Source organism: Sphaeramia orbicularis, chromosome 5, assembly GCF_902148855.1.
Source record: "Sphaeramia orbicularis chromosome 5, fSphaOr1.1, whole genome shotgun sequence".
Lineage (NCBI taxonomy): Eukaryota > Metazoa > Chordata > Actinopteri > Kurtiformes > Apogonidae > Sphaeramia > Sphaeramia orbicularis.
Window position 1 is genome coordinate 30,443,400 of NC_043961.1, and position 20,167 is coordinate 30,463,566.

The 20,167-nt window shown below is 37.7% G+C and overlaps 1 protein-coding gene across 4 annotated transcripts; it reads right to left on the minus strand.

The window, feature by feature from the left end:
- Positions 1 to 64: 64 nt before the first annotated feature.
- Positions 65 to 18,711, minus strand: LOC115419678 (protein polybromo-1-like). 4 transcript variants are annotated; one of them, XM_030134615.1, is made up of 30 exons: positions 18,065 to 18,429; positions 14,665 to 14,814; positions 14,430 to 14,527; positions 14,201 to 14,348; positions 13,942 to 14,091; positions 11,929 to 12,045; positions 11,771 to 11,839; positions 11,592 to 11,690; positions 11,422 to 11,507; positions 11,235 to 11,320; positions 10,910 to 11,126; positions 9,251 to 9,392; positions 9,041 to 9,135; positions 8,649 to 8,928; positions 7,370 to 7,475; positions 6,623 to 7,262; positions 6,282 to 6,493; positions 6,012 to 6,197; positions 5,697 to 5,854; positions 5,319 to 5,579; positions 5,099 to 5,244; positions 4,762 to 4,919; positions 4,440 to 4,623; positions 4,016 to 4,217; positions 3,634 to 3,835; positions 3,387 to 3,539; positions 2,254 to 2,415; positions 1,799 to 1,851; positions 585 to 798; positions 65 to 467 (listed from the first exon to the last, which is right to left on the minus strand). In XM_030134615.1, exons 1-30 carry the CDS (start codon positions 18,152 to 18,154, stop codon positions 304 to 306), a joined length of 5,028 nt encoding a protein of 1,675 aa, XP_029990475.1. In that variant the 5' UTR covers positions 18,155 to 18,429; the 3' UTR covers positions 65 to 303. The 4 variants fall into 4 exon arrangements, with proteins under 4 accessions (XP_029990475.1, XP_029990474.1, XP_029990473.1 ...); XM_030134614.1 differs by lacking the exons at positions 2,254 to 2,415; positions 18,065 to 18,429 and adding an exon at positions 18,598 to 18,711 and having other exon boundaries at positions 8,634 to 8,928; positions 14,764 to 14,814; XM_030134613.1 differs by lacking the exons at positions 2,254 to 2,415; positions 18,065 to 18,429 and adding an exon at positions 18,598 to 18,711 and having other exon boundaries at positions 8,634 to 8,928.
- Positions 18,712 to 20,167: the final 1,456 nt, after the last annotated feature.

Below are 20,167 nucleotides of genomic sequence, written 5' to 3' on the forward strand. Positions count from 1 at the left end.
AAATGAAAACATCAGATGTGTATCTATTCTTAACAAATGTCCACTCAGTAAGCTAGTAAACAACCACATTCAACTGTTCACATTTTAATCTTGAAAGCAATGTAGGCATTCAGCTCAGAATGACAATCAGAACAATAAAGCACTTAGTACAGTATATCTGAAATAAAAAATGTTTTGAACACAAAATACAGCTGCTATTAATACAAACACATTTTCATGACAACACAAAGTAAACACTTTTAGTGAGCTGTATCCTCATCCTGTCTTACAGGGTAGAGAACAGAGGCTCAGATTAGGAGCATGCTACAGGTTGTGCATCTGACGAATGTTCAGGGTGTCCCGCAGCATTAGGTCACGAAGCCGCCAAAGTGCATCTGCCATTGTCTTGTGGGCCCCCTTACTCTTCAGCCAGTGGGATGGCAGTCTGCTTTCCTGCTCTTTTGTCAGACGCACATCTTGTTTCTGAACTGAAATGACAAATTAACCGTTACACAAGCAAGTCCCAGGGATACCAACCCTATATCGAAGCCATGTTAGTGAATTTCAAATTTGTATTTGTTTATTTTCTCGTGGTTGACACACACCTGAGAGAGCTTGGTCCCACTTGCTAATAGTTGAGGATTCTGCAGTAAGACCCTCAATGTATCTGAGGTAGGCCTCAGAGTGGAGCAGCCGCTGAGACTTGGCTGGTGGGGAAACAAACAGAGGGGTGGAGGGCTGCTGGAGGGCAGGTTGTCCCAAATGGCCCTGTCCTGGGTATGGTGGTGGAGCCTGATGTCCTGGGCCCATCAAACCCACCTAAATTTACAAAAAAATGCCATAAATAATGATTTCACTCTTTGGATTCACGCAGCATTTGTTTAGTGAAATGTAAATACTTCTACTGAAGCACACTTACTTCCACTTAACTTCATCTCAAGAGGCAAATATTGTGCATTTTACTCCACTACATCTGTCTGATGGTTTAGTTACTTTTCAAATTATGGTTTTCATTCCCTTTCTGATGCATGTCTACATCTCTTAGCTTTGAATGTCTGCAATAAAGTGATGATTGACTTTTTTAGAAATATGTCACGCTTACAGAACATCAAATGTCACAAATATATAATCTTATAGAAGATTATTCATGACGTAGATTATATTACACAACCCTATACAAAGTCATTAAAATGAGCTCAAAGTTAAAAGAGCAGTAAAATGTGACATGCACATTAATGCAGCACTAACACTGATCCAAAAACATCATATAGTAAATATAGTAAAAAATCAAGACACCGTTTTGCTACACAATCAATTTTACCTTTCTTACTTTGAAAAAATTGCTGATATCACTTACATGCATAGACTTCCATAGGTTTAAAGTACAGAACTTTTAAATGCATTTCAGTACTGTCACAGTATGGTATTAGTATATAGTATTTTAACTAGTATTTCTATACTTCTTCCAACACTTCACTTGTCTTTTTCAATATACTGATACCATACTATGACAGTACTGAAATGTATTTAAAAATTCTGTACTTTAAACCGATGGAAGTCTAGTGAACAGTTTGAGCAAACCCCAAAACTGTCATACACTTAACAGTTCTACATAGATAGTTTGGGATCATAACTTGCTTATTAAAGGAGGGATATACAGTATAGATATATACACAAACATATACAGTATAGTGACACAAACCCACAAACATATACAGTATAGTGACACAGACTTATAGACAAATAAAGAACTTAGATTTCTTGCCATATTCTTGTTTTTGGAAGACAAATTTTACCTTATTCTTTCAAACCATCTTACCTGGGATCCATGGATGTTTCCCCCTCCAGGTCCACCACCCATGCCATTGATGCCTTTGAGGATATTCAGCATAAATATATGTCAGAAAGTGCAGATAGTGACTTGATATAGGTTCATATCATAAAATAAGTGAAAAAAAACCCAAAAAACTAGAAATTGGCCAATACAATTTTAGAGAAGCTAGAACTTTCAGGAATGCCAATCATTAAAAGACAATGCCAGTTTATATTTAATATTGGGCTAAAGTGATTTAGTTTTTTACTCAATTCAGTAAATTTTGTCACATTCCCAAAGAGAAATAATGATCTGAACACATGACCAAGTCCCAGCTGAGGCTATGTGTGATCAGTTTCAAAAACCTCAGCCTGTTGGTACAGGTAGCCCCTCCAGCAAGTCAGACTGGTAGACAGGAAGCAACTGCGTGGCAGGTGAGGTGGCTATGATGGCACTCTTACCAAAGTGTGGCATTCCAGGAAACCCAGGCATAACGGGCAGGAGATGTTGGGGAAAGACAGGCACCCCCATGTGATGTGGTGGTATGCCAGTCATACTAACCATGCCTTCAACATGGCCCTGCAGGGGCATCATAGCTGACCAATATGCACCCATCATACCTTCTTAGGATGGGACATCAGTAACACAAAACAGCAACATGCATCAGTTAAACATGCACCAACTACTTTACTACTAAGCATGCATTAACATGTTATTTCATACACTTGCAGGGTTTCTGTAGGTTTCAACAGAGTTAATTTAAGGTTTTTACAACCATTGCAAACACGTAACATCAGACCTATTTCACATCCAACTGCTTGTTTTTGTTTCATGAAACATCAGCACAATCAAGCCGTTCCTAGGAGGTTTGTCTTATTGAAGTCAGCCAGTCAAAATCATGCAGTGTATTGAAATTAAATGCAAAGAGATTTTGCCCTTTTCACAACTGAAGGTTTTAGCAATTTCAGAATTTGAAATAAAAGAAAGAAAAATGGTTTGTAATAGTGACAAATTTTTCTTAAAAACACATTTAAAAACAAAACTGATTTCTCCATCCAATCAGTTTTTAAATGATAAATGGTAAATTATATTGACGACTTTTAAGGTCAAAAGTCTGCATTTAAGGTGTTTTAAAAGACCCACAGAAACTCTGATTTGATTTAATTAGCAGTTACTTTTTAAAAATCATTTGAAATATACACTACAGAGAATGCATCAGGGGAATAAATTAATGCACGTGCACTACTCTCTAGTCCCAATCCTAAAATGGTGTAAAGCAATCATTTAACTTAATTGTCCTAAATGCAGAGCACACACTCAGCTACATGTGCTGTTATCAAAATGTCATCCATATAGAACTATCTGCCTTTATGTGGAGACTAGAATATAAAGGGTCTTGTAACAAATCGAGGTTTGGGCTTATCAGTTAACTGAAATATTAGAGGCAACACACAACACTTAAACATCCACTTTCACAACATGCTAACATGGGTGTGATTAGGAAAGAAAAAAGGTGAATAGTTCTAGCAGTCCTGCTTCTTATTCCAGCCGTCTAGAATACACTGGACATCCATCTGCATCTATGAGGGGTTACCTGACACAGGCGTCATGCTGGGATTTAGCATCCCCATGGGGGTTGGGGGAGGCACCACCCCCATCAGTGCCCCTACTGGGGTACCTGCTCTAGGGGAAGTCTGATGATGGATCCTCTCACGCTCCTGCTGCTCAGCCACTTTAGCTGCTCGCTCTGCAACACATGGACGACAAGTATAGTCACTTTTCGGAAGCACAAGTTGATGGATGAAAACTGCAATACAGTATTAGTATGTAGGTTCTCACACCTTCATACTCTGCTTTTCGGGTGCTCTCCAGGTTTCTCCACTCTGTGCCAACGAGCCGACTCAACTCCCCAAAAGAGAAGTCTGGATGTTGGGCTTTGATGACTGCCCGCATCTCACTGCTGAACAGGATGTATCCACTCATGTTGATTTTGCGTTTTGAACCCTCCTTCTTTGAAAGGCCCTTTATGGATTTCGGTGTGGACTGCAACCAAGCAGAGGAGAACCATTTAGAATAAAAGGAATCACCTGTACATGAGGGAATTTTACATTAAGGTTATAATCTGATAGATGTTCATAAAATCAAACCCTGTGTAAGGTAAGTAATTAAGGTCAGTATAAAATTTAGGTTTAGGATTATAACTTTAAATACAATCATCCTGACCTGTGGAGGCGTGTAAGGCATGATATCCATGTCACTAGACATGGAAGACTGTATCTGAGGAAGAGACTGGTCGCCTAGCTCTCCATCATCCTCTCCAAGATCCTCTAGTTCCTCATCTGTCATGTCAGCAAACTTAGCCTCCAGTTCCTCGATTTTTCTGTCTAGCAGTGGTGATGGCTCCTTCTGGGGCACAATGAGTTTCCTGTATTACAAAGGCAGAAAACAGTGATTTTTCTTTATACAATTAAACTCTCAAGTACTGCCAAGCACCTATGGCACTTTTCCATATTCAGTTCGGCAGTCACAGACAATCACAGGTAAAACAATATGTGCACAAGGATAAAATATCTTCATCAGATCAGTGAAAGCTTACTTTGTAGCCCTTTCACAAAAAGGCAATGTAAAGAATATAGATGCTCTTTACCTAAAATAGTAGATTTCATCCTCAATCACTTTCCCAGAAAGTGAGAAGCGCTTAAGACCTTTGAACTTTTTCATCTGCTTCTCACTCTCAATGTATCGACTCTCACAGAGCAGGACATTTTCTTCAGGAACCTCAGTCGGTCGGCATGATAGATAGTCTTTAAAGGATGACACTATACACTTCCCTGTGAAACCAGTTTAGTTAATGCACACTGTGATATCACACGCCAAAACATTACAAATGACAGGAAAGATTATGTTATGTTTATTCTGTTGATAATTTGCTGTTATTCAGATTAATCCAATGCACTGTATTGATGTACCTATGATGCAGGTCATGGGACAAGTCTCCTCCAGGTTACTGAGGAACACTTCCTTTTTGTAGAACATCTTTGTGGGCTCATGCTCTGTTTCCTCAGGGTGGATGAAGATTGGACCAAAGAAGTAACCTGCTCCATCTCGCATCCACATTTTTTCAATTCTGTTCAGTTAAAGAAAACAATTCAGTTGGATATTAGACAGTCTTTGGAAGGCCATTCCTTTCAGAAAAATATGCACCACAAATGTATACTATAAACTACTGTATATACTGGCATCATTTACATGGCATACACTACCATTATCAGTATACAGTTTTGACATTTAAGCGCATTTTTCTACCTGCCCACTCGGTGGCGTACTAGTCCATGAGAACCAATGTAAACACAGTCTCCCACTTTGAGCCACATGTTGTTGTAGCAGAGTTGCTCATAGTACTGACATCCTGGCTCCCCATTGCTCATATCCATTGGAGCATCTTCCCTCTCCTGCTAAAACAAATTTCCTCACAGCAGTCTGCATTTTTAAGTATATTATGTCATATTTTGAGAAACTAACTTGCCTTGTCTGCAACGGCATCTGTCACTTTACTTTCATTCTCGGGCTGTGTAATCTCCGGTGGCTTTTCCTCTTGCTTAAGGGCAAACATGGATGCCACACGGACTACAGGTAAGGCAACCTCTCGAGGTAAAAGCCGCACAGAGCTCAGTGGCATAGTCCACATCTTGATTTTCTTGAAAGATTTGGACTTAGCAGAGTAGCGTGATTCACAGACATATACATCCTCTGCCCTAAAGCCTTCTGGGTGAAGTTTGAAGTAGTCCTAATTTCACAAAAACACACAAAGCAAATGGCCAAGATTCAAAACATGCTGAAACAACTATGAAAAACTGAAACAGATATAGATACAAATGAAAAAATATCAGAAATTTGCATTTACCTTCACAAACATGACCACACATTTGCCCAGAATCTTGCTGACAGGAGCCTTGTTGTAATAGTCACTCTTAAAAACTTCCTTTTCTAAGAACTTTCGTGTGGCAAGATGAAATGTTTCATTTGGTCTGTAGAACCAGCAGCCATACAGCCACTTTTCACCTGCATGTATCAAAATCATAAAGCATTACTGAATTAGTTTTGTCTTGGTAAAAAATTACGCCTTCCTAAAATATAATATTGTACTACAGATACAGTGCATTAAAAAAATCTAACACTGAATACTGCTTTATGAAGACACATTTGATGATCATGATACCAGTGTCATCTTGCCAAAGGCGTTCAATGTAGATGATGTGAGGCTGAAGGTTCGGCTCTGCAGGCTCCACATATACGTAGTCTCCCACATGGTACATACTGTCCTTGAAGCTGCAGTCCTGACTGTATGTACGCTGCACACTAGATGGCCACGATCCTCCAACAGAATCCTCTCTCTTCTCAGCTTCTAGAAAGTCACAACATACTCAGTAAAACAAGGGTACATTCTGAGACCATGCATGTTAGACTAGTAGTTTTCTGAACACAATACCCCGTTTCTCTTCCTCTCTCTTGAGTTTGTCCTCTTCAAATTCCTTAGGAAGTTTCTCCTTCTTTTCCTTTTCCACATCACTGTGCAGGTGTTTGGAAGTATAGCTGAGAGCAGGAGACATCAAGATCTCTCCATTCTTACAAAGCTCATCTCTAATTCTGATGAAGAACTGCTGCAGCTCCACAGCATCTTCAAATATCTCAGAGTCAGTCCTGTAATGAAAATATGATATCACACTAAATGTGTCTTGCTTTTAATAATTTCATACAACACAAAGCCATGAAAACCAAATCAGCTAACAATATTTTAGTTAGTTTATATATAGGTCAATGCTGTTTCACCTATTCAACCTTCTGGCCTTTTCCAACACTTCAAACATGTGGTCCTGAAACACATCCAGCCTCTTATAACGCGCTTGATCAACATTAGACCTGATGATCTCAAAATTTAGGCGTGGCTTGTCAGGATTTGTGGGATCAGCAGCAGGAATCTCAGCGAGTGAATCACTGTAGCAACGGCCCTCATCATCTTGATGGCCAAGTACTGAAACAAAAAGGCTGCGGATAAGTTCTTGAATGAGTCGTGGAACGTCGGGCACATTGGCATCATCTCCTCCCTCCAGGTCACGTCTGGTTTCTAACAGCACCCTGTGCAGCACGAGTGCATCACGGTAAATCAGAGACTCAGGTTCATTGTATGTGCAAGCGTTATTGAACATGAGCACCAAATCTTCCACCAGTGCATCCACATCTTGGTATTTATTGGCCAACATGTGGCTCTTGATTTTCTCCATATCTACAGGCTTCTTAATGGCGAGATAGTAGTCAGGCAGCTCAGCACGAGATGGCAGCCGGAGGAAGATTGTGCTGAGGCGACGGCCCCTCTTATCTGTGTAGTTCTTTACAGCCTCATAAAGCTCATTCAGCTTCTGCTGCAGAGGGGTTAAATACTTGGATTTCTTCAGGGTGATGCTGTTTTTTCCTGCAATCAGATGAATGTCACGTGAGTGAATAAAACACTCAAAGGCTTGGTAGTTCTGAACAGTATGAGGCTGATGAGTGCAGTAAAGTGCCTGATGAGTGACATACTTATTTTCAGCTTTGGGGACATCACATCATCATCATCAGTTGCTGGCCCAAGATCTCTGCGTCTGTCTTTCATAATCTTCTCTAAGACGTCAGCATCATTGTAGACCTTCAACACAGCAAAGAGGTTCATCTTCTGATTCTCATTGTCCAGTTCTTGTACTGTATTTACAGATTGCTATAACCCATTCCCACATTGTGATTTTGATATCAGTCTAAGGCACATCCCTGGACAGATCACTTTCTTTCGAAAAAGACACAAAGACTTAAATATCAAAGAATGAGGCTTTGGATTAGTAACAATCTCACAGTGAATAGAGCTACGTCGTCAATCAAATTACAGTCACCATCACAATGTCAGCCTGTGCAATTTGTAAAAAATGCAATTTAACTAAATAAATGGGCCTGTGTAAAAATGGCAACCAGTTTTCACACAATCTTATTATCTGCATCTGTAAGTAATAAATGTTTATGCCAGTGTTTTTCAACCTTGGGGTTGGGACCCCACGTGGGGTCGCCTGGAATTCAAATGGGGGTCGCCTGAAATTTCTAGTAGTTGATAAAAATTAAGAAAAACTTATTAATAAAAAATATATGGTGAGTTGAGAGACAATCCCAATCCATAAAAGACATGACAAACTCTCAAGCTGAAACTGAAGCACTGTGGTACTGTTTATCTGTCAAATGTTCATTGTGGTCGGTTTAAGATGCTGCAGCTCTTTCATAATTCATAGTTTGAGTTATTGTTTGTTCAGTATTAATTTGCAGCCTTGTAAATACAAGCTGGACTAACTGTACATATCCTGACCAAGGAAAATAAAATTCTCACTTTGTGCAGTAATCTCCACCTAGCTTTTCTGCCTCTGTCCATAATAATATACCTTATATAGCCTAAATGTCGTCTAAAATTAACGTTAATTTGCAAAATAGTATAGTAAACTATTACATGATCAAAAACAAATTAATTTTAGCAAAAAAAAATGTCTCCATTCTTGAGTCGCCAGAAATTTGTGATGTTAAAATGGGGTCACGACCCAAAAAAGGTTGGGACCCACTAGTCTATGCAGTCTCACCACCTTGGCTGTATGTGGAGTTTTGGATGCTGTGATGTTGACCATAACTAAGGCGCTGGACTCATGATACCATTTTTTTAATCTCACATCACAGATTCAAATTGCAACATTGTCCACAAAAAGTGCAAAATGATTTTCTTCCCAAATCATGCATCCCAACTTAAAAGCTATGAAAAAAAGTTGTAAACAAATACCAAACATTGTTTTACCCGGGAGCCTTCCTCATTGTAGTGTCGGGCATTGCGAAACATCAGCCTCATATCTTCCACCATTGCATCTTCTGTACTGTACTTGTCTGAGCGGATGTTGTGTTCAATTGTCCTCAGGTCCATTGGCTCCAGGATGACTTTGTAGTAGTCAGGGTAGTCCTTCTTTGAGGGCTTGACCATAAAGAGATCACACAGTCGCCGTCCAGTTCCAGCCTCTCGTGCCTCAGTCACAGCTGCTAAGAGAGCTTTCATTCTGTTTTTCTTTGTGTTCTTCTTGTGGCTGGAATACAAAAGAAAGTCACCATAGAAATATGACACAAGCATTCCTCCCTCTTAACAATGAAAACAAGGCACTAACAAAAGGTAAGCAAGCAAAATGTGATAATGTGCACCTTTTCCTTTTTGTGCTACTGGTGTCAGATGTGGCAGAGGAGAGCATGCTGTCTCCATCATCATCATCTCTCTGTAAAAGCTCCTTTCTTTTCATCTAAACAGGAAACAAGTGACATAGAGTGTAACTCATTTGTAATTTTAATAATGTTTCTTCAAAAAAATAAAAGTCTACAAAACAGAAGGTAAACAAAGAGGAATTTGGAACTGACCAGTTGGATTTGTTGGAGCTTGAGCGCACGCTTATAGATGGAGGAATGAGGAACGTTGTAGCGTTTGGCATTCTCAAACATCAGGGTCAGGTCAGAGTCAATATGCTCAACACTCTCATACTCATTGTTCTTCATCTTGTTCCTGTGGGGAATTACGGGCTCTCACATTTGGGAAGGAGGGCACAAAAATACTGTATTCTACAGTGAGTGTGTGTGATGCCGCAGGGATAGAAAATGAAAAAGAGAGGATGTTGGTAAAATGAAGTAAAACAAATGAAAAATAAAAACATGTGAAATCACAGACAGTATGGTTCTACATCAATGTATTGTTTGTGAATAAAAGAAAAGTCAGCAAAAGTAAGTATGACCATGCTGTGACTACTAACCATTAAATTCATATATCATGTAAATGCAAAAGTGTACTTTCACCTAGATGATGGAAAATTACTGTAACAGCTGGATGAAATACATTAGAGGAAAAAGATTTGGGACACCCTTGAAATTTGACACAATCTTAAATATTACCATAAAATATCTGCGAAATTTTTTTTTGTGTGTTTCAAAAGGTGTGGCTGGATCAGACACAGACAAATGGAAATGATTGTTTTTGTTTATAGTTAAAAAGAAAAAAATAACAAAACAAAATTCTTGTCAGTTTCATCATATCATGTCCTGGATGTGTTTCATTATTTTGCTGAAACATCCAGTTTTGACCTCGATGGAACAGATCACACGCAGAAGGGAGCATGTGGGTTTAAAGAATGGAACAATACTTGGCAGAGTTCAATGATTTAACCCATAAAGACTCAAACATCAACTGTTGACCTAAAGCATCTAGTAACCTAAACTGTTTAATAACTGTTTGTCCATTAATCCTATCAATACATGTAAATAATTGGTGCAAAATGCAGTTTGTCATCTATTCATGGTCATCAGATATGACCCATTTGGACGTTCAGAGGCTCTGTTGTGAATGTGGAAACACCATCATCTTCTACAACACTGATTCACCAGTTAAACCCATGGAGTTGGATCAATGACAGTGGATGGAGACATTTGGTTTATGTTCAGTTATTGATGTCTGTTACTGAAAAAGTCACTTTTTCTTCAGTTTTCTCTGTTTTTGATACAATAACCCTCAACTTTTCACCTTTACCCTCAAGCTCTGATGAACATCTACATGATCAGTGAAATAAATATAGGGAAATGGATGAATTTACTAAAAAAAAAAAAAGCAAAATGCAGAGAATAATGTTATAATAATAAAATGGTGATAAATCATTTAGGAAAAGTTAAAATCGAGAGAAAAATTAATTTGGGAACTGCCACAAAAGTCACACTGGGTCTTTATGGGGTAAGAGTGATTCGTAATGTAATATATCACAAATGCATGGAGTGAACCAAAATGTTTTTCCACTACCGTATACTGCCTCTGTAATTGTTTTTGAGTCACTTTCATTTTGTGCATCAACAATTAAAAATATACCAGAGTATCTACCTTTTGTGATTATGTAAAATCATGTAATTTGATGTGGAAAAAACATGTAGAAGATATCTAATTAATGAAACCTCGAAAACAAGTCTTCAGTATCTGACTTGTCTAGTTGTTGTGGACACAGAGCTATAAAAACAGTCACATGAGCAGCAGTTCTGTCATACTTGATCTGAAGGAGGCAGATTGGTTGACTGATCTGATGGTAGTAATCCGGGTAGTCTTTCCTGGACGGCAGCTGCAGGAAAGGCTCTGAGATTAGCTGGCCCTGGCTGTTCCTGGCACCGCGTACAGCTTCGTATAGCTGGAAGATGGGGTTACTCATGTCCATGTTAGAGGTCATGCTCTCTGCCTCAGATTCACCCTCATCATAGTGGACAGACCCTAAGGAACGAATCAAAGGCTGAGCTCATATGTTGTATGCGGCAGCTTTTACAGTGCATGTTACACAATGCCAGTGCTAATTACTCTATATAAGAGACTACAATGTACCAGAGAGTATGCCCTCTTCATCACTTTCATACTGAAGAGCCATGGTGATAGCTGAGAGCCGGTCTCCCTGAGCAGACCTTCTATTCCTGTCAGATGCAATAGAGCAGAGAGAAAGTCAAATAGTGATGTTAAACCCAAACGTTACCATGACTTGACATCACATTATTCCCTACACATGTCTTTGTACCTGATACGAATGCTGGACTTGATTGGTTCTCCATGTTCCATCTCTGACTTCTTTTGTGCAAAAATCTTTTTGATGGTGTTTGAATCCTGTAATTCACAAGCAGTTCATGTCAGCCCCGTCACTGCTTATAAAATCCAGCCTGTATCATATTTTTCTACTATCATGCTCACCTTGAACACCTGTGATCCTGGCTCATTGTACGTTTTTGCATTCTTAACCAGCAAATCTATGTCTTTAGCCATAGCACCAACACTCCTGTAATGGCCCATCTAAGGACAAATTAATCCTTTATGAAGAACATGCTACACAAAAATATATTTAGTTTAAAGGACAAAGAGTAATAGCATACCTGAATCTTTTGAGCGATGATTTTCAAGTCTATTGGCTCCTTAATGATGGCATAATAATCTGGGTATTGCTATATAAGAAAAATTAAATAAAATCACACATCAAATCCAAGGAACTAATTATGAAAATAATCTCTAATCAGTCTTAAAGTGTCCATACCACTTTGGAGGGAAGCTTCTGAAAGAGCTCGCTGACGAGACGGCCTGTAGGTTCAGTGTAAGCCACGACAGCATCCAGGAGCTGTTCAAGTACATCCTTCAAGCAGGACGGTGCATTCTGTCATGCATAAGAAGTGACACAGTTTAGGCAAAAAATAACAATTACTGTATTCTCAGTCACAGATATATTACAGGGTACATCTCTGAACAAAAGATTACTGACTTAGGGCCAGATCTACTAAGATCCCAATTTGCATGTACTAATTTGTGTGTGCAATGTAGAGTTTTGCATGTGGGGTTGAACTGCGGTTTGTGGGTAATTTGCTAAGAGTGATTGCGTGAATGACAACAGGTGCAAATGTGTTGGAGACACGCCTATTTAAATGAGGGTTTTGCATGTTTTTTGTTGGTTTGCAGCATGGCATGTTTGGAGAGACAAAAGTGCAAAGCTAAATTTGACCCTATAGAATTAGAGGTGTTGGTAGACAAAGTAAATAAACACTTAAATGAGCTAAAGCGAAGAAATCTGACAATTGCAAAGGAACGCTACATGGGAGAAAATCTGTGAAAAAGTAAATGCTGTTGGTAAAACAATTCAAACAGTGGATGAAGTGAAAAGAAGATAGCAAGACATCAGAAGAAGAACAAAAGAAAAATTGGTGTATAATAGAACATCAGCAAATAAAACAGGTGGGGGCACAGTGGATGAGATGCCTCTGAGCAGCACTGAGGAGCAGGTGATGGTGACTGGCTCCAAATCTGCTCTGACTTCCTCCAACAGCTCCAAAATGACAAGGCTGGATAGGCCATATGTTTTAATGAATGTTTCCTCATTCAATCCAAAAATGGTCACACGAGAAAAACGCGCTCTCTGGATCTTGTGTCATCGTTTAGAAGTCTCCTTCTTGCGACAATAACCGCAGCCATGTGTGCACAATTATGCATACAAACCGTTTGCACCGCCCTTAGAGACGTTTTAAATATAGACACAGTTTCTATGAGCAAAATTGCTTTCGTGTTTGATAAATCACTTTGCGTGTGCTATATTAATATATTTACATTTTCTCCTCCCAGCACACTCACAATTGCGTGTAAATGCCCCATATTGCATGTTCATTGTAGCAAATGTATTAACTGGATGGAGAAGCAGTATTTTGCACCTTTGAAAGACGTAGCCCTTAGTGCACACTGTTAGTAAACCAGTTTGTACATTTTTTTGTGTGTGCAATGAGTTTGTACATGTTTTTAAACACACAAACCTTTAGTAAATCCAGCCCCTGGTGTTCAGAGGAAAAACATGTACTTGAGTAAAATGAGAACCTTTGTGCATTGTAGAAACTACTGAACAGAAAATGACTGTTCAAATTAATAAAATAAATGGATTAAAATGCCAAAGAATTCAGTGTTATCACACCGTAAATAGTGCAGAGAAAACAATTCATTATAAAAAAAAAAAAAAAACTAATGTTTTGACTTAGAATTAGTTAATCAACATGGTTTCCCTCCCACAGAGGTGCACCCAAGTGAAGTAGCTTAAGCAAAAGAACATTTAAAGATATTTAGTCTATTGGTATCCCAGTGAAGCTTAAAGGAATTGATATGGTAGCTAAATGACATAAATATTCACGTTTTGAATTAGCCAACAGAGCTAGTTAACATTGTATAAAGATACCTCAATTGACATATTAATATAAGTCGGTAGCTAAGCAAAGTTAGGCTGTGCTCATATGTAATATTCACTTCCGTGTAAAAAATAAAAAAAAATAAAAAAAACATTAAAAGGTCTGTGTACAAGCTCAGGTTCTGTTTTTCGTGAGCTACAGTTGATATGATTTGTTAATTGATTACACTGGAATCAGAAATTTCATGACTCACTTGTCTATTGTTCAAATGGAACAACTGTGTATAGTGCATTTATTGTATTTTTATGAGTCAGTAAAGACTAAAAAAGGAAACTTACATTAACTTAATTATTTTTAAACCATCTCAGTGTCATGTGATACATATGTGTCACCTCATCTTCAGTGGATCCTCCAGGATTGTCTTGTGCATCGTACCCATCTTCATCATCCTCATCATACTCCCCTCGCTGAACAAATTCATTCTTGGTTCGCAGGTAAAGGTCCCATAGTTTACACGCTGCTCTGTACTCAGGACTGTCAGACTACATATAAACAAAAAAAGTCATTTAATGGATGTAGATGAAACATTACATATGCATTTTGTGTGTAAAGAGCATAACCATTGGTATAATTTTCTCTAATGTTTATTACCTTATAATATGTTTTAGCGTTGTTGAATAGAAGTTGAAAGTCACTGGTGAGTTGCTCAACATCATCATATTCTTCCATTTTTAATTTTTGCTGGATTTTCATCATGTCAATAGGCTGAGACACCACATGGTAATAGTCTGGTTGATTCCTTTCAGACACAGACACTTAAATTATTACATTAAAGCTTTAATCAGGACACTTCAATATACATAATGATCATTTTTATCACCTTCTTTTGGGGGCCCTGATGAACAGCTCACATAACATCCTGCCCTGGTCATCTTTGTAATCTCTGATAGTGTTGTACAGTTCATGGCACACAGCAATCTGCAAGAAAAAGAAGAAATACTAAAGAAATTGTGTACTTTTCTCCCGGTGTTTACCACTCCAACAGCCTGGGCGGTGATGCATCACCAACATTGTGTTAAGAAAAAAATAACTGTGACTGAAATTTGTAAAATTACAGGATCCACAGTTGGAATGTTTGAGGTCCTTCTCCTCTTTCTCCCAATTGAAGACACTAACGATGAAGTCTGGCTATCGTCAAAATCTCCTCCACTCACACTGCTTGAAGGAGATGTCGCCCGTCTCCTTTTCAAGGCCATGACGATCTCCTGAGGTAAAGACAAACTCCAATCAAGTGACAAGTAGTGGCAAAAGTAATATTCTCACTTTTTCAACAGTACTTAACCCTTTATAGGCACTCATTGAAATACTCTGATATTCAAAATTTCCACCTTAGTGTGTTATTGGACATAGTCATCTACCTACTCTTGCCTTAAAACATGTGAGCAGACACTTACTAAAAAGTAAACACATACAATAAAATAAATGTTATAAGGTCATAAACTGACAAAAAAATCACTCATATTCAGGATTTACAGCTTCAAAATTTCTATAAAATCTCTCTAAATCACTGTATAGTTTTATAAAAACCAACATGCTTCTTGAATTCACTGAGGCACCGGATTGGCCCCATATTTATTAATGTTTGTGGAAATTACCAAAAATATTCACTTGCCCTATGAAGGGTTAAGCTTGCATTGCATTAAAAATGTACTTCCATATTCACCTAATTACATGCAATTAATGAATCAATACCGATGCCTTCTAGATGATAATACTGTAAGAGTAAGGAAGTGGTGCATCATTTTTATTATCTTAATCAGTGTAATTTAGAACTTGCAATGAAGAAGAAAATGTTCCAGGCTCTGGTTTTAATGATAAATAAAATCAGGATACATTGCATAAGAAATTATTATTTTTAACCGTTTTTTTTTTTTTTTTTTTTTTAGAGATGCCTTTGCTTCATGTAATCTCAAATTAGGAGTTTTGTCCCCCTTTATCTTTAATATGACTGCAATGGCATCTTTTATACTTTTTTTATCTGACTTCACTACTCTACTACTGGCACACATATCAATACACAGTCTTACTCCTGACACCCTGTTTGACACAGTTTTAAGGGGCGCACTAAACCCACGGTAAAGCTGTCTTCAGTCAGTACAGCAGAAAGAGTGTGGGTATCTGAGAGAGAAAACTTAAAATACACCTGATGTGGAATTATAGTGTCATTTCTTAGTCCCTATTTTAATGTTATGACTTTGCAAACTCAAAACTAATTTTATTATAGCTATTTCCCTTTCTTATTATTTCATTTATTTTTTTTTTACTCAAACGTTCTTTGTTTTAATCATACTCATGCTCTTTTAACTCTTTGTTAATTCTGCTACAAGACTATAAAATGCCAATATGACAGTAATCTATTACACACTGCACAATCCAAAAACAGTAAAGCCAAAAGTTTACATGCACCAAGTTCATCTGTCTTTAAACAGCCTGGTATTTATGGAAAATTAATGTTATGACTTTACAAAGTTAGAACTAATTGTATGTATTTGTGTCAGTATTTTAGAGCCTCCTGGTTTTGCTTTTCACCATAGGAAAATGTGAAAACTCAGCTAATACCTGATCAAAAAACTAAAGATTTCCAGCTCCTGTTTTACCTCTGGAGAATTTAGCTACTGCATTCTCAGTACAAAAATGGTACACAAATATGAAAGTAATGTCTTGTTATGGGGTTGTTCTTATGCAGAGGAACTGGCGTGACTGGTAAAAGTTTATCTGAAGACATCAGTCAGGAAGCCAAAGATTAGATGTAAACAGACCTTTTTGCAGGGCCATAATTGTGACATTACAAACATGAGATAAGGTCAACAAAGTACATGTGTATAGAGTGTTCATCACAAAGCAGGTGCAGACAAGAAGACCCACAAAAATGACTACTCTGCACAAGTTCTGCAGGAGGAATGGGTTGCGTAAAGCCTGTAAAAGGATACAACAAGATGTGACTGATGATTAAACAAAAATGGCATGCAAATGTAAAGGTCTTGTCATGGGGTTGATCTGCTGCATTTTATAACTTATTTTCCATTTTTTATTGCAAGTATTTTCTTCACTAAAATGTTCTTTATTTTAACCCATAAAGACCCAAACAGCCACTGGCAACACAAACCATCTACAGATATAAACTGTTCTGATCTATTAATCCTATCAATCCCTGTAAATAACTAGTGTAAAATACAGTTCGTCATTTTTTCATGGTCATTTGATATGACCCATTTAGACGTTCAGAGGCTCTGTAGTGAACGTGGAAACACCGTCATTCTACAACACAGGTGTCAAACATGCAGCCCGGGGGCCAAATCCGGCCCACCACACTGTCCAGTCCGGCCCTTAGGATGAAAAAACTACACTATAATATTAACAAGCCGTTTAGTTCAGCTTCCACATTCAGACCAATTCAATTTCAAGTGGGCCAGACCAGTAAAATACTGTCAACATATAAATAATGAGAACTCCAAATTTTTCTCTTTGTAAATGTAAATATTTTCATGTATTTACACTAAAACAAAGTATTATTTTGCAAAATATGTGAATAACCTGAACAAATATGAGCAATCTGAAATATTTTAAGAGAAGTACAATTTTAACAAGATTCTGTCTGTTATTAAATGTTTTGTGTATTTGTAGATCCACTGTGGTCTGTAACTTATAATGTACATGTGTAAATGACAAATAAATTATTATCATATTGTTAAAATATAGTTAAAATTACACTTATTTTTTCAGTTTGTTCATGTTATTCACATTGTTTGAAAGGATAGTTTGTAGGTGTAAACCTTTTCATAATGTAAATTTACTTTTTTCACTCTAAAACATAGAGGGAAGTTTGGAGTTGACATTATTTACATATTATTATGTTATATTATTTTACTGGTTCGGCCCACTGCAGATCAAATTTAGCTGAATGTGGCCCCTGAACTAAAATGAGTTTGACACCCCTGTTCTACAACATTGATTTACCAGTAAAACCCATGGAATTGGATCAGTGACAGCGGATGGAGACACTTGTTTTTACATTCAGTTAGCAATATCTTTGCTAAAAAAGTAACTTTTTCTTCATTTTTCTCTGTTTTGATATAATCAACTTTGAATTTACTCTGAGTTTTCATGAACATCTACATGATCTGTGAATTGAATATAAGAAACTACATGATTTACACCAAAAAATGCAAAATACGGAGGATAATATTATATATATGAAAAAATTGGTGATATATTGGTTAAGATAGATAAAAACAGAGAAAAAAATCATTTGGGAACTGCCACAAAAGTAGCACTTAATAAAAATCATGCTCATCATAACTCTGTTGATTGTGCCGTCATCTAATCGACTAGTTGATTGATTGATTGATTGATTGATTGATTGATTGATTGATTGATTGATTGATTGATTGATTGATTGATTTTGAAGTCTAATTGATTAATTGATCAGGCTATCTGAAACACCTGTATACATACTTTGACAGATGTATGTATTCTATATCTAAAGGGCTTGGTGCTGCAGGAGTATTTTCCGGTAGATGTCGTGGCCCGGTGTTCCAGGCTCATCTGTCGGTGTCACCTGGTCTACGTGTCTCCTCCGGAGGACCAATGATGCTGGCATGTCTGGAGCTTTAACTAACCACAAACACACACACACTCCCTGATGTGTCCTATAGCTCCGTACAGCTAGCATGCAGAGCAGCAGCTGTCAGCGACCCAGTCTGAGTCCAGTGGCCGCCGCACACAGCTCTGTGCCCGGTCTACGGTGCACAGGTAACCGGACCGGAGCGGCTAACCCCCCCGCGTTAGCTACAGTAAACGGTTAGCTTTCAACGTCATCTAACGTTCAAGCCCAGACACAAAGGCATCACTGTAAAAAAAGAAAAAAAAAGAAAAAAAAAAAAAAAAAAGAAAAGAAACGTTACCGTTACAAAGCTACTGTCACAAACGTCGACGACACCGGATGGAAAATAAACCCGTTTAAACTGCTGACACAGTGTGAGCCTTACCTTTAGTGGTCACGGTTCTACACTCTTTAAATCTTAACTATAAAGAAAGCCAATCACTTATCAATTTTACACCGAGACACATAAGTGTCAAAGTTACGATACTTTCAAAACAACTTCCGCCTGTAAATCTTCAAAATAAAAGCCCGTGGAGTAAGCTAAAAAGTAGTTAAAGCAGAATTTTAGCAATATTCACCACTAATTACATCTTGTCATTGTGTTTTTTTAGTTAATATATCCCATAAGTGTTACTACTTTAGCTGTCCATGTAATATTGATATCTAAGAAATAATTTTTAATGTATAATGTGTGACCAACTTGCATCACTCTATACAGTTCCTGTTAGATTAGTGCATTTTACAGATATTCTGCAGGCCATAAAACCTGTTTTTTGGAGACGAACAAAGGCTGTCCCCTTTCAATCTACAAAGTTATGAGTCAGTTAGATCATCCCTGCAGTATTTTATGCATGTAGCCCACCTCCAGCCCGCTGGCTTACTTTTGTCAAATCCATATTTGTAGAGCAGCACTGGCTGTTTTTAATAGAAATCCCATATGAAAGCCATGTAATAGTTGAAACAGTCTGGATGTTTGCTCTTACCAGTACAGAACAAATACAAAATCACTACATGACAGTAGTCTATTACACACTGAACAGTCCACAAACACTAAAGCCAAAGGTTTCATCTGTCTTTAAACAGCCTGGCAAATAATGGAAAAGTAATATTATGACTTTACACACTTACAACTAATTGTATCTGTGATGGTATTTTAGAGCCTCTTGCTTTTGCTTTTCATCATAGGAAAATGTGAAATATACAGCCAATACCTGATAGAAAAAATAAAGACTTCCAGGTCTGTTTTTCCTCTGGATTATTTACCACATGCTTTGTACAAAAATGGTATACCACGATAAACATATGGTCTTGTTATGGGGCTGTCCTGTCGCAGAGGAACTGGCATGACTGGTGAATTTTCATCTCAAGACATCAGTCAGCAAGCCAAAGATTAGATGCAAATAGATCTTTGTGCAGGGCCTTCATTGTGATGTTACAAAATTGGCATAAAGTCAACAAAGTACATGTTTATGGGGTGTTTCTCATAAAGCATGTGACCCATAAAAATGACTATCTGCACAAGTTCTGCAGGAGGAATGGGCTGGGTGTTTTGTCAACCTTGTAAAATGATACCACAAGAATATGATTAAAGTTAAACAATTTAATGCCAGTGCTAACAAATAATAACAAAGTTTATGTGGGTCTGAGTGAAAGGAGAACCCAAAAGTCAACCCATCCATTTCCAGAAGCTCACCGGCTTTTTCAGTACTTAGTGAAACAAATACTTGAACTTGATGTTCACTATGAAAATATCATAAAATAAATGAAAGCTAAAATTATTTTTTTTCCAGCACTGCTTTTAAAAATTTATCCATAACAACATAGTTGGGTTAGTTGACTTGACAAAGAAGTTCTGAAATTAAATATCTATTGTAAAAAGGTCTGAATGCATTCATTAAGCTGTAAATCCATTCAGTTCAACTTTGGCTATGTACAGCGTTTGATATAATTACCGA